The sequence below is a fragment of the Dermatophagoides pteronyssinus genome, unplaced genomic scaffold, assembly GCF_027571235.1.
Source record: "Dermatophagoides pteronyssinus isolate colony J.1.1.1.1 unplaced genomic scaffold, Derpt_VIB-CSIC_2022.12 sq0047, whole genome shotgun sequence".
Lineage (NCBI taxonomy): Eukaryota > Metazoa > Arthropoda > Arachnida > Sarcoptiformes > Pyroglyphidae > Dermatophagoides > Dermatophagoides pteronyssinus.
In genome coordinates, this window is record NW_027461570.1 from 113450 (window position 1) to 126831 (window position 13382).

General features: G+C 28.3%; 5 protein-coding genes across 8 annotated transcripts; 3 read left to right on the forward strand and 2 right to left on the reverse strand.

Annotated features, from left to right (window-relative positions):
• Positions 1 to 704: 704 nt before the first annotated feature.
• On the forward strand, positions 705 to 1783 carry LOC113798770 (UPAR/Ly6 domain-containing protein rtv-like). The gene is made up of 2 exons (XM_027349351.2): positions 705 to 1104; positions 1176 to 1783. Exons 1-2 carry the CDS (start codon positions 972 to 974, stop codon positions 1532 to 1534), a joined length of 492 nt encoding a protein of 163 aa, XP_027205152.1. The 5' UTR covers positions 705 to 971; the 3' UTR covers positions 1535 to 1783.
• A 425-nt stretch (positions 1784 to 2208) lies between these two features.
• Positions 2209 to 6478, forward strand: LOC113798761 (uncharacterized). 4 transcript variants are annotated; one of them, XM_027349341.2, is made up of 4 exons: positions 2209 to 2873; positions 4628 to 5626; positions 5761 to 5850; positions 5920 to 6478. In XM_027349341.2, the coding sequence occupies exons 2-4, from the start codon at positions 4666 to 4668 to the stop codon at positions 6258 to 6260; spliced, it is 1392 nt and encodes a 463-aa protein (XP_027205142.2). In that variant the 5' UTR covers positions 2209 to 2873; positions 4628 to 4665; the 3' UTR covers positions 6261 to 6478. The 4 variants fall into 4 exon arrangements, with proteins under 4 accessions (XP_027205142.2, XP_027205141.2, XP_027205140.2 ...); XM_027349340.2 differs by having other exon boundaries at positions 2212 to 2873; positions 4628 to 5629; XM_027349339.2 differs by having other exon boundaries at positions 2218 to 2873; positions 4628 to 5634; positions 5763 to 5850.
• On the reverse strand, positions 6417 to 7560 carry Rad1 (Radiation insensitive 1). The gene has a single exon (XM_027349347.2). It carries the CDS (start codon positions 7462 to 7464, stop codon positions 6490 to 6492), a length of 975 nt encoding a protein of 324 aa, XP_027205148.2. The 5' UTR covers positions 7465 to 7560; the 3' UTR covers positions 6417 to 6489.
• Positions 7561 to 9323: 1763 nt separating this feature from the next.
• Positions 9324 to 11192, reverse strand: LOC113798763 (casein kinase II subunit beta-like). Its single transcript, XM_027349344.2, has 2 exons — positions 10276 to 11192; positions 9324 to 10208 (listed from the first exon to the last, which is right to left on the reverse strand). The coding sequence occupies exons 1-2, from the start codon at positions 10753 to 10755 to the stop codon at positions 9612 to 9614; spliced, it is 1077 nt and encodes a 358-aa protein (XP_027205145.2). The 5' UTR covers positions 10756 to 11192; the 3' UTR covers positions 9324 to 9611.
• Positions 11193 to 11446: 254 nt separating this feature from the next.
• Positions 11447 to 12798, forward strand: CkIIbeta (casein kinase II subunit beta). Its single transcript, XM_027349349.2, has 3 exons — positions 11447 to 11569; positions 11645 to 11879; positions 11943 to 12798. Exons 2-3 carry the CDS (start codon positions 11676 to 11678, stop codon positions 12408 to 12410), a joined length of 672 nt encoding a protein of 223 aa, XP_027205150.1. The 5' UTR covers positions 11447 to 11569; positions 11645 to 11675; the 3' UTR covers positions 12411 to 12798.
• The last annotated feature ends 584 nt before the right edge of the window (positions 12799 to 13382 follow it).

Genomic DNA, 13382 nt, shown 5'->3' on the forward strand with positions numbered 1-13382 from the left:
AAAAATTATATCCATTTTTGGTACGAATTTCATATTGAATTGGATTTTTTGTTTTTTGTTTTTTCTCTCATTCTCATTTCTCTGTCTGTCTGTGTTGTGTATGTATTGCACTTGTTTTAATGTCAAGAAGAAGAAAAAGAAAAAAACAATGTTCTTTTTTGTCTATATTCAATCATTATCAACATTGATTCGATGTGTGTGTGTGTAGGTTGATCAAGACAAGTCTGATCATTGTTTGTTTCTACCTTGTTTTTCCTGTTGTTATTTTTCTTCCAACAAACAAAAATCCTCATTGCCATTAACGGCAAAAATTCATTATTATTTTTGAAGTTCATTTCGAAAACAAAAAAAAAATAAATTTAATTTGGTCGAATTGTTTAAACAATTTAAAAAAATAACGGAAAATAATTTCAATTTTGAAGGTTAATAGCCGGACATAGAGAAATTCCAGAATAAATTACATTAATTTTGATTCATAGATGGCTCTTCCATCATCCATTTTAAATCATTTACCAAATACCTGTTGCTTCTCTTTTTTTTTCATTATTATTTTTCTGAATTTCCCGATTTCTTTTCTCTTGATCTCTTCATCTTGATCGACAGAATTTTCCTGTCTCTTTTTTCCTCTCTCTATTAAAACTCAAATTTTGACCCAATTTTTCGAAAAAAAGCTTTCCCAATGGAAACACAGAGACAGAGAGAAACAAAACTTGATTTCACCTTTTTTTTTGATTTGACCATCTTGTGTCATGGATAATAATAATATCCGTCCTTTTCGTTCATCCATCTTTCACACATCAACATTTATGAATCACAAGAAAACACGTTATAACGTTGTTCTACATATTTTGTTTTTGGTAAAATGATGATGATTTTCCACTGTTTTGATTGAAAAAAAAACAACAAAAAGTTTTCCTGTTGTTGTAATATGATTTGAATTATAAAATTTGTTTAAAAAAAAAATTTGTAAAATGAAAAAATTCATTGATTTTCGTTTTATATTTACAATCATTATTCTTTCTATAATGATAATGATGATAACTGAAATATCAGCAACAAGAAAACGTTGTTTTGCATGTCGTTCACGTGGTAATCTTGGTGATTGTAAGTAATTTTTTCTTTTTGTTGGTTTTTCGGTTTGTTTTAAATATGAAAATTTCTGTAAAAAAACACAGGTAAAGATCCATTTGAATATAATGCAACAACATTTGATGGTATTTATGGTTCGCATCCAATTGAAATACAACCATGTGCATCTGGTTGGTGTGGAAAATCAATCGAAGATGAATCCGAAGGTACACATATAATGGCAACTGAACGTATGTGTTTATTACGTCCACCAAGCGATGGTAAAGAACGTTGTTCGAAAACATTTCTAAGTAATAGCCGTAAAACATTTTTTATGTGTTTTTGTAAAGGTGATCTTTGTAATAGTGCTGGCGCTATTATGTTTTTAAATTCTATTAATATTTCAACTATATTTTCTATATCTGGTTTAATAATTTTTCTTACCATTTATATTATATCTGATTAATCGGATTTTACAAGAGAAAAAAATTATCATTTCTATTATCATTCATTCATTTATCATTAAATCTGGTCAAATATCATCAACAACAACATTACCTAACAAATAAATTCTGTTTGTTTGTTTTCTGTTGTTTTTCTGCTGTTTTTTTTTGTTTTGTTCATCAATATCATTTTGTTCATCATTTTGTTTATCATTTTGTTTGTTTATTTGAAAATGTCAAAATAAAATAAACTTTTTTTTGTTTGTTTGATTTTCCAATTGGAACTTAATGTTAATATTTTATTCGGGGAAAATTTCATCATATCAATGCAATAATGTTTCCCGAATGATATATTCATCGGAAATTTTGTTTTGTTTTCCGTTTGATGTATATATATAGAAATCTGCAATCCGGAATAACCGGATCAAAAACATTTATGAAACGAGAAAATTCCCAAAAAAAACCAAAATGTAAAAGTCAATAATCCATAGTCGGCGCACAAACCAAAATTATCATCATTATTATTATTGAATATTGTGACAAAAACAACGACGACGACTCCGAGAAAAAAAAAAAAGATTTCAAGTTATGGCCATACAACAAGCAAACTAAACATAATGATGATGACATTCTCTATTTGGATATTGAATAATGATTTAGTGTGTATGGCGTCAATCGGCTACTACGGCGTCGGTCTATAAATCCTCTTTGCAAAAAAAATACGAATATTTTAGCTGCATTTTCTTTCTTTCTCGTTTTAGCTGAGAGAAGAAGAAAAAGAAGAAGAAAACAAAATATAAAAACCGAACCAGTTATACTATCCATGATACTAGCCAACCGATCGACCAACCAAACCAACCAACCAGCATTACAAGAAAACAATTTCATTTCATTTCATTCATTCATTTTTTTCATTGTGTAATCCAAAACTACTTTTCGGTTGTTTTTCCGTTGTTGTTTTTCTCGTTGTTGTTGTTGTTGTTGTTGTTGTTCAATCTATATTTTTCCTTCTCAAAAATGAAAAAAAGTTGACGTCGATTGGTTTTTTTGTTATCTTGTTCGTTCGTCATATTTGGATCTAGATTCGGGTTTTCGTTAAAAACAACGATGACGGTGACGACGATCAACAACAACAGCAAAATAACAAATTCAATTCCATTCAAGATTCATTCATGATTGAATCCGGAAAAGTTGTTTGTTTGTTTGTTTTTTCATCCGTTTCCATTTGATTGATAATTTTTTTGTTTTCACTTGTTATTCATCATTCCCAAAATCATCATTTTGTTAAGTTTTTTTTTAAATAATTTTCCGCCATCAAACGTATCAATTCTTTGCAAAATTCCATTGATTAATCCATTCAGGGTAAGTAAATCCTATTTGATTTTCAAGAATTTCTTTTCTATTCGTTTTTCATCCGAAATTATTACAATATAACTATTTTTACAAAAAATTTTCATCGGAATCGATCTGAGAATTCTTTTGCTTGCTGTTCCAAACAAACAAAACAAGCCAAAAAATCGATGGCAATAACCTTTAAAAAAATATATCAAAATTTCCCCTTTTTCTTTGTTTCTTGGATCGCCCACTCTGAAAATGATGAAGAAAAACAAGAGATGATAGAGAGAGAGAGAGAGAGAGAGAGAGAAGCGAGAGAGAGAAAGAGCATCGCGCATCTTTACATCATTTTATTTCGTTTTGTCTTGTTCGTCATCTTCCTTTTTCCTTTCATTCATTTCATTTCATTTCTCCGGTCGCCCATTGTTGTTGATATTCATTTAATGTTATAAATCTTGGGTCGCCCAAAAAAAAAAAATCAAATGAACTCGACTAACCTCTTCACGTGTGTGTGAATGAGAGAGAGTGAGTGTAACGACATTTCAGATCTATATAACACAGGAACAAGAACCGAACAAACCAACCAAAACTAAACAGCCAAACAAAACTAAATTTGGGTTATGGTGGTGGTTCCAAATACAAAAACTAAATTCTTTTCCTATCCTATATATATCCTATTCATTCAACATAGTTTGATTTTAAAATGTTGGAAATATTTCCGTAATAATTTTTTCCCTTGAAAACTTTTCTTTTAATTTATTTCCGGTTGTGATTTCTTCTTTTTCGTGTAAAAACAAAACTGGAATATTTTCAACAAAAAAAATCCGGAATTTTCAGTTTAGTTTTTTTTTCTGAAACTATTCTGATAACAAACAACAACAACAAACTTGGTCGACCGGCTTAGCTACTTTTTTTTTGCTTTAAAGTGAAAAAAATAAAACATAAACACATTTCCATTGTTGTTTTCGACTTGTTTCACTTGTTGTTGTTGTTGTTGATCAGACAAGTCCGTTATATTTTTTTTTGTAACCCGAAAACAAACCAAACCAAACCAAAAATATTCCTGTTGTAAATAATCTTTTTCTCTCTCTCTCTCTCTCTTTGATATTTGATTGTTTGTTTGTCAACATTACCATAGACTATAGTTATGTTCGGTTCTCTCACTCGATGTTACCATCGATAGATTTGTAACATTCTCAAATGATGTACACACACAAACATAAAACATGATGATGATGATGATAATAATGCAATTGATGGTGGTGAAGAAAGAGAAAATCCTGCAACAAAAGAAAAAAAATGATTCTTTTTTTGTTGTTGTTGTTTTGAAGTTTTCTTCTTTCGCCCAACAAAAACTTTATCATCATCATCATCATTATTTTGGTAATGAACGAGTTGAAATTGTTAAGTTGTTGTTGATGATGATGATGTTTCAATTTGATATATTTAAAGTTTCAAACAACAAAAAACAAAAAATTTATTTCATTTCTCTTTGGTCTCTTCTGAAAAAAAGACAATCCGAATCTCTCTAAAATTCAACACAGCAAAATTGTCATCATCATTTGGGTAGGTTTCATAATGTTTTTGCTGACGTTTTTTTTTGTTGTTGTTGTTGGATGTCTATGAAGATCTAATGATGATATGAATAGAATGACTGGGTGGAAAGTGGTTGATCTAGATTTGATTTGATTTTTCATCTGATTTTTTTGTTTTGTTTTAAAAAACTTATCCTAATAATCATTTTTTGGGTTTTTTTCCTTCTGAATTTTTTGCCAAATTAGATTTTTGCTGTTGATTTCGTAGAAAAAAGCGAGAAACAATGAAAGATCCATTACTTCGTGATTGTCGTTATTTAAATCCATCATCATCATCAACATCGACATCAAATAATATGACTAGATCAACAATATCAACATCCGAATCAGGACAAGAATTATGGCCAATTGGTGTTAAATTAGGTATTGTACGTTTAGGTTATTCAGCTGGAAAATTAAAATATACATTAGTTGATGAACAAGATATTGTTTTAGCAAGAGAATATACATTTGAAGCACGTTTAGAAGTATTTAATCATCATAATAATCGTAATCATAATAATTCAAATACATCTGGTTCGGGTGCTGTTGTATTTGCATATGCATATCAAACAAATCAATCAACATCATTAATTAATAATGATAATAATCATAATAATGATTTTAATAATAATCATGAAAATCAAATGATATTATTACAAGATTTAATATGGCGTCGTCATTATGGACCAATACCGGATAATAAACGTGTTGTACATCGTAATCATATTTCAATGGATAATCGTTTAGATAATCTTTGTTTATTAGATATTGGTAATCATCATTCATCATCATCATCATCATCATCATCGTCTATTGATGATAGCAATAATAATACTACACATGTTTGGTATACAATGGCTAATCAGGTTCATCATCATCATCATCAACAACTAATTCATAATAATAATAATCAAAGGTCAACAACAACAACAACAACTACAAGAGGTCATCATCATCATCATGATATCAATAATAATAATCAAGTTGAACACAATAATGGTCAACAGCATCAACAACAACAACAACAACAACAGGTAATGCCGGTTGAAAATCAACCTGTATCATCATCATCATCATCATCATCATCGCAGCAACAACAACAACATTTTCAACCACCTAAATCATCATCAAATGATCTTCATTTGACATTATATTGGGCAGCAATACAACAATTACCACCGGAACATTTACAACAACAACAACAACAACAGGTTTGTCATTGGGCGATCAAATGTTTTTTTTTTTTTTTTTTTTTTTTTTTTTTGAAGAAAGAATTTCGAATCAAATTGTTTTTTGTTTTCTTGTTCTCTTCCAACTAATCTCTAACCTAACCTAATAGTCAACATTACAAAATTCAATCGATAGTCAAGCAGAAGTAAATAGTGCAACAAGATGTTATGATTATCGTGGAAATTTTTTAAATCAAGGTATTTTGTTTTTGTTTTTTGAAAAATTCCCTAGAAAAAAATAATGTTCGTTTTGTTCAAAAAAAATAGAATCAACCGAATCACCAATAAGCTATTTTGAATGTCATTATGGACCTTGTGTTCGTATTGAACGTTGTCCAAGAGAATTTTCAATTTGTGGACGTTGTCAAGAAACAAGATATTGTGGTCAAACATGTCAACAATTGGATTGGCCATATCATAAACGTTATTGTCGTTATAAAGCACGTCGTCAATCATTGGCACCATATTCATACCGATCATCATCATCAAATTCTTCCAACGCTTCTATCGCTTCAATAACCTCGAATACTACCACCACCACCGCCGCCGCTGCTGCTGCATCACCATTATCATCTTCATATTCACATCGTCAATGTTTACTTCGATAAATCAAACAATTTAAACAGAAAAAGATCTCATTCTCATTGTTTTCGAACGGACAAAAAACAAAACAAAGAAATTTGATAATTTAATGAATTTTTTTCATAGGGAAAAACATTTGATTTTTGTTTGAATCCTTTCTTTGCCCAACAACAATAGAAATATAGAATTTGAAAATGTTTCAATTTTATTTGAAAATTGAATTAAATTAATTTAAAAAATTTTACATTATAATAATTATATAATTGGTATTATAAAGAATTCGACAAAACATCGTTGAGAATCGGATGCAGTTGTTGTTGAATGAATTATTTGTCTTTGTTGTTGTTGTTGTTGTTGTAGACCATCACCATCATCAAAATGACTGTCATCGATTACCGAATCGATTGATATAAAAAATTGCATATTAAGCAAACCAGCTGAACTAAAACGAATATTAATCTTATCGGCCAACATTAATGGTCGTACAGTATATTTTATTGATTTCATTTGATAATGATTAATCGATGGTACAGTACATTCATAATGTTCAATATGAGTTGATGATGCATCAATTTGTTGTGAAAATTCTCTAAATTGTGATTTTGTACTCATCAAAAACCATGGTTCATCATTATTCATTTCAATTGAAATAGAATCGGCATTTGTATTGGCAAATTTCCAAAAATCTTTTAATACTGATGCATCTAATGTAATACGATTAACAAATGCCATTGTCCAAACATTAATATTAATAGTATCTAATGTTTGTATTGAGCTTTTAAATAATCGATCATTTGATATTATTTTCAATTTTAAACGTTTATCATTATCATATTTGATTATTAAAGATGATTTTGATTGTTGTTGTTGTTGTTGTTGATAACGATTACTTTGTTTTGTTAATAAAAATGATAAAACATGTAATAACTCAGTGGTCAAAATACGTATTGTTTGTGGTGTTTTTTCATTTTCCATATGATATTTAACGAATAAATTTCGATCAATAAATGTAGTTGCCTGTATTGTTTGATAATTTTCACAGATAAATTTAATACCACATTCGGTTACAATTATTTGTATAAATTTATCAATATTAATCGATTTTAATACTGGTGATAAGAATTTTGTATTTTGTATTTCACCAGAAAATAATGTAATACGTTGTGGTGATGATGATGATTGTTGACTTTCTTGTGTTGAAGAAAATTCCGATGTATTGTTCGATGACATGATTATAATCAACAATCAAAACAGAAAAACCAAATTAAATTAAATTTTGAAAATAAAAATCAAATCAAAAATGAAAAGAGTAAAGAAAAGAATCGAAAAGCGCGAAATCCAAAACACTGAAAAAAAAATTTAATAACGTTCATTAACAACGTTACGCAAAACAAAAAAAATTTTCCGTTGGACTTTTAAACAAAACAACAAAAGAGAAACAAAGAAACCTTTTTGTGATTTAAATGTATTTGGCAACACACAATCGCATTTCGTGTGTGTTCATATTATATTTGGTCAGTTTAATGGTAGAATTTGAATGGATCTCGTGATTTGTTTTGCTTTGTTAAAAATCTTAATTTTGCTTTGTGATATTTTGATTCTTTTTGGTGCAAACTTTTGGAAAGTTGTATAATTTACGAATTTACAAGTTTTTTTTTCGGGGAAAAAAAATGGACAACATTAATGATAATGAACAATTTGCCAATATGACTGATAATCAAATCCAAATTAGTCCAAAAAGACAAGAAGCATTTATTGAATTTATTCGTTCTATGCCACGTATTTGTTCACCAACAATGTTTGAAATATCATCATCAACAACATCATCATATAAACGTAATTCATTATTAAGTCCAAATGTTTGTTTAAATAACGATGATAATGATAATGATAATCAAATTGATTATCAACTTGATTGGTCTATTGAAGAATATTCGGCTTTTTATGGAAAAGAATTTTCTAATCATCATGAACAAGAAGAATTTGATTCATTACTTAATACAACTGATTTAATTTTGAACAAATTTGATGCTGAAAATAGACAATTTTTTTCTCGAGATATAATTATTCCATCACCAATAGGACCAGTACCGGCAGCATCATCATTATCATTAGATAATAATCGTTTTAATGATAATGAAAATATTTCACGTAATACTGGATCATTTATACGTTGGCTAGATAATATACCATTTCATTCAACTGGACAATCATCAAGTAATCAACAATTTTTTGAATCGGCTATTGTTATGAATGATATTTCAATGAAAAATGAAACAAACGATGATCATCATACATTAGGTTGTGAACAACAAGAAAATGCCAAAAATTCTTTCAATAATAAAACTGATAGTGATTTTGTTTCGATGTCGAATAATCAAGATGAACAAGAATCGATGGAAATTTCATCAATAAATGTTTATTCATCTTCTGCAGAAGGACAAACAAAATTATCATTTATGGAAACATCGATGAAATGTTCACCAAAAACTTCGAAATATCGTTATGATTTTGGTTTCAATAATAGTGGTGTTGGTTGTGGAAATTTTTCACCAATGCTTTTTCCAATCGATGATATTGGTATTAGTCCAATAACAATGACCCGAACGACACCAACAACAACAACAACAACAATCGAAATGAATAAAGAAAATATTTCACCAATACAGCAACAAATAAATACTGTGAAAAAACGTCCATTTCTTCATCATCAATTCGTATCATCAGGATCATCAACAGTACAATTCAATCATCAACAACAACAAAATCAATGTCAACCATTATCATCGATTATGGATTCCGAAAAAAATATTGATGATCATTTTAAAACACCACAAACAACACGTATAAGACGTTCAAGAATATCACGTGCAAAATTATTTTTTACAAATGAAATTAATGCTCAATCAACACCGAATAATCCTAATCAACAACAACAACAACAACGTTTATCCTGATCATTTATCGTTTATCAACATTCAACATATCAATTCAATTCAATTTGTCTTTATCTGTTTTTTATGGTTTTGTTTCTATTTTATATTTTATTATTTTTTTCTTAAATAATTCCATAGAACTTAGGATTGTTTGAATTCAACTCAATAATACCAACTCTTCTCTCTTCACAACATACACAAATAACAACAGAATTTTCATTGAATAAAAAAATTGATAATAATAAAATAAATAATAAATAAATAAAATCAATTTTTAGTTCTATTTACAATCAAATTAATCAATTTTAACTTCTTCTTTTTTTTTAATTATTAAGCGTTTTTTTAGGTATTCTGTTTTTGTTTTTTTTGTTTGGAGGGATGGTGTATACATTAGGAATTTTTTATAAAAAAAAAAATACAAGAAATGTTTACAATGAAACACTAATCGGCTATTGTTGATATTGAATGATGTTGATGATTATGATGATCACCATTCATTTTGAATGTTGTTGTTGATGATGATTGTATAGCTGCTGTTGCATTTGTTGTTGTTGTTGTTGTTGCTGCTGTTGATGATGATGATGATATTGTTGTTTTAAGAAACACCGGTTTTCTTGCACGTTCAGCTGCTTCAAATTGTTCACGTTGATATTCATATGCATTTTCATGTATTTTAAAACCATATAATGTTGCCGTAAATTTTTGTGTCGATGGTAATGGACGATATTCTGGATAAACCATAAAAAACATATGCGGAAATGATGTACCAAACCATGCACCATCAGATAAAACTGATTTAGGACTAAATTGTGGTGCATATAAATCCATACATCGTGGACAATATAAACGAACCGAATACATATTTGGTTCATCACTAAGACCTATTGGTAACATTGATGCACGATCACAATAATAACGATTACAAAGGCCAAAACGACGTTTTTTATATTTTTCAAGCATTTTTTTCAAACCCGAATCGGTTAATATATAACGGGCATGTATTAGACCGTAAAGATTTTCGGCTGAAGATAAAATTTCCTATTTTTTTAAAAAAATCAATGATTTTAGAAAAATTTTTATTTACAATTTTTTCTTAAAAACTTACAATTTCACGACCATCATCGTTGGAATTTTCAGTAGATGATGCTGATGAACCAGGATGTGAACGATCAGATGAATCATCCAATATAATTGATAATGCTTGACGATAATAAGGAATTTTCTCTTCCAAACCAATCAAATTGAATGCATCGGTTATAAAATCAGTATCAACTTTACAAAGAAATTTATCTGTTGAACAAAATTGTTCAATCCATTTAGTTGTATTTAAATTGGTTGATGAATTTTTTGAGCTTGAATTTGTACTACTTGTATTATTATTTGTTGTTGTACTTGGTGTTATTCGATTATATGTTGATGAATTTGTTGTTAATGATGAACTGGTAGTATTATTATTATTATTATGATTATGATTAAATGTAGAATTTATATGATAATCAATATTATATCTTGGAATCATTGTCGATGTTAATGATTCATTTGCATTTTGTGAACTACTACGTTTAGGTGATTTTAATGATTGCATTTTGCTTTCTTTCTTTCTTTTTCAATAATTTAGATACAAAATTGGGAAGACTAGTGAATTCGTTTTTTTCGGATTTGTACGTATAGAATAGTGTTTATCTATTTAAAGGACGGACAAAATAATGATTATCATCATGTTAAAAGATCATTTTGTTATTCGAAGATTCAAGAAGAAGAAAAAAAATGATCACAGATTAATGAAAAAAAAGGCACAAAATTGGATGATTGGAGAATGGTATAAATATAGCAGCAGCAATAGTTTTATTTTCTCAAGTATTTATTGATCAATTGATTTGTTAATTAAGATTAATAATCAATTGGATTGGATTGGATTGAATTCTCAAATTTCGTTTCAAGGATTAATAATAATTTCTCATCATCATCATCATCATCGACAATGTCATTGAATTCATTCACATTAACGATAATCGATTAATAAGTTAAAATTTTTCAAATTAAATAAAATAGTTTTTTCGGTATAAAAAATATTTTCAATTTTTTTTTCAACAAATAAACATACACATCACATATAGCCGAATATTTTTTTTTTTAGAGCACACGATTTTTCCATTATTTTTTTTTTTTGTTGTTATTATAAAGGGACGTCCATTTCAACTTCAAAGGTATCATTGAATCATTTTTGACAAACATTTTTTCGTTTCATTGCCGGCAGAGTGAGCATTTGTTATTGTTTGTGTTTGTTTTGCTCACTAAGCCAAAAAAACAAAACAAAACAAAAAACATTTCAAACTTGTTTTTGATTTTCATTAGTTTTCTTTCTCTTATTTTTTTTTGATCAAATAAATAATTTTTGGGTATGTTTCGGATTATTGATTGATAATGAATTGATTGATTCAATTTTTTTTATGATTTATTTATGGTGCTGATAGAACCAAAACAACAACAACAACAATAACAAAAATGTCATCATCCGAAGAAGTATCATGGATAACATGGTTTTGTGGTCTACGTGGTAATGATTATTTCTGTGAAGTTGATGAAGATTATATACATGATAAATTTAATTTAACTGGTTTATCCGAATCGGTTCCACATTATCGTCAAGCATTGGATATGATTCTTGATTTAGAACCAGATGATGAGATTGAAGATAATCCTAATCAGGTATAATTATACAAAAAAGATTGAATTTTTTTTTAAAATTATTTCATTAATCCATTTCCAAAGGCTGATCTAATAGAACAAGCAGCCGAAATGTTATATGGATTGATTCATGCTCGTTTTATTCTAACTAATCGTGGTATAGCACAAATGATTGAAAAATATCAGAATGGTGATTTTGGTTTCTGTCCAAGACAATTTTGTGAAAATCAACCAATGTTACCTATAGGTTTATCCGATATACCAGGCGAATTAATGGTGAAACTTTATTGTCCAAAATGTATGGATATTTATAATCCAAAATCATCAAGATTTCATCATACAGATGGTGCCTATTTTGGTACCGGTTTTCCACATATGTTATTTATGGTACATCCAGAATTACGACCAAAAGCACCAACTGGACAATTTGTACCACGTTTATATGGTTTCAAAATACATCCAATGGCTTATCAATTACAGAAAGAAGCAGCCGAACGTATATCACCAAAAACATATTATCGTAATCAAAGTGGTGGTGGTAATATTAATTAAATTTGAATTTGAATCCAATTTCAATACATCATAAATTATGTTTTAGTTTTAGATAATAATAATAGGTCAATACTATAGTATGTATATCAAAGTGTATGCCATCAAATTCTATCAAAAAAAATGTATTTGTATTATGGTGTTTACTATCACATTCGTTCACACACACACACACACACGCATTGAATTTATTTATCATGATGAATTAATATTTTTGTTTATTTTTGTTTAATCAAACAAACATTTACTCGCACACACACACCCATGTTAAAGACAATGATTTTTTGTTTTCCCAGCATCATTATTACTTCATCAACAACAACAACAGAAAACGAAAAACAAAACAAAACAAAATATTATCTATTAAATAAATGAATCAAATTTTTCTTTTTTTGTTAAGTATTTTTTTTGTCTTTTGAAAACAAAAACATCCCAAATAAATTTCGAATGAATAAAATATATATCCAATGGCTATATCCACACAGATAGTCTTAGTTTTTTTCGAGAGAGGGAGTCAGATCCGTCTTGTAATTTCGAGGAGTGTTAATTTTTTTTTTTTTCTGTTGTAATAAAGAAATTATCATTATCTTGATGATGATAATAAAGTTGATTTGTTTGTTGGTTTGACCATTTTTTGCATTTAGAATTGGTTAAATTTGAACTATATTCATATTTTACAGACACACACTCACTTAATGAATGAATGAAACTAAATGATGCTACCTGTGAAATGTCAAAAAAAAAAATCAAAATCAAAAGAATAAAACCACATCAACGATTGAATTGTGTGAATGAGGAAAGGTACAGAAGAAAATTGATTGATAGTTAAGTTAAGGCAAAGTTTTTTTTTGTTTCTTTGGAAAAGTTTTTTTGTTTTGTTTTTGGACAACAAACAAAAATCTTTGCTGTAGTTGGAAATGAAATTAATCGAGATTGTCAAAAAGCCGAAATATGAGAAAAAACAAAAAAAAATTC

Coding starts and splice junctions, on each gene's coding strand:
- Rad1 (XM_027349347.2), bottom strand. CDS start 7,464: ATGTCATCGAACAATACATCGGAATTTTCTTCAACACAAGAAAGTCAA.
- LOC113798761 (XM_027349339.2), top strand. CDS start 4,666: ATGAAAGATCCATTACTTCGTGATTGTCGTTATTTAAATCCATCATCA. Junction 5,635..5,762: donor AACAACAACAACAACAACAG/GTTTGTCATTGG, acceptor CTAACCTAATAG/TCAACATTACAAAATTCAAT. Junction 5,851..5,919: donor TGGAAATTTTTTAAATCAAG/GTATTTTGTTTT, acceptor CAAAAAAAATAG/AATCAACCGAATCACCAATA.
- CkIIbeta (XM_027349349.2), top strand. CDS start 11,676: ATGTCATCATCCGAAGAAGTATCATGGATAACATGGTTTTGTGGTCTA. Junction 11,880..11,942: donor TTGAAGATAATCCTAATCAG/GTATAATTATAC, acceptor CCATTTCCAAAG/GCTGATCTAATAGAACAAGC.
- LOC113798763 (XM_027349344.2), bottom strand. CDS start 10,755: ATGCAATCATTAAAATCACCTAAACGTAGTAGTTCACAAAATGCAAAT. Junction 10,209..10,275: donor ACGATGATGGTCGTGAAATT/GTAAGTTTTTAA, acceptor TTAAAAAAATAG/GAAATTTTATCTTCAGCCGA.
- LOC113798770 (XM_027349351.2), top strand. CDS start 972: ATGAAAAAATTCATTGATTTTCGTTTTATATTTACAATCATTATTCTT. Junction 1,105..1,175: donor ACGTGGTAATCTTGGTGATT/GTAAGTAATTTT, acceptor AAAAAAACACAG/GTAAAGATCCATTTGAATAT.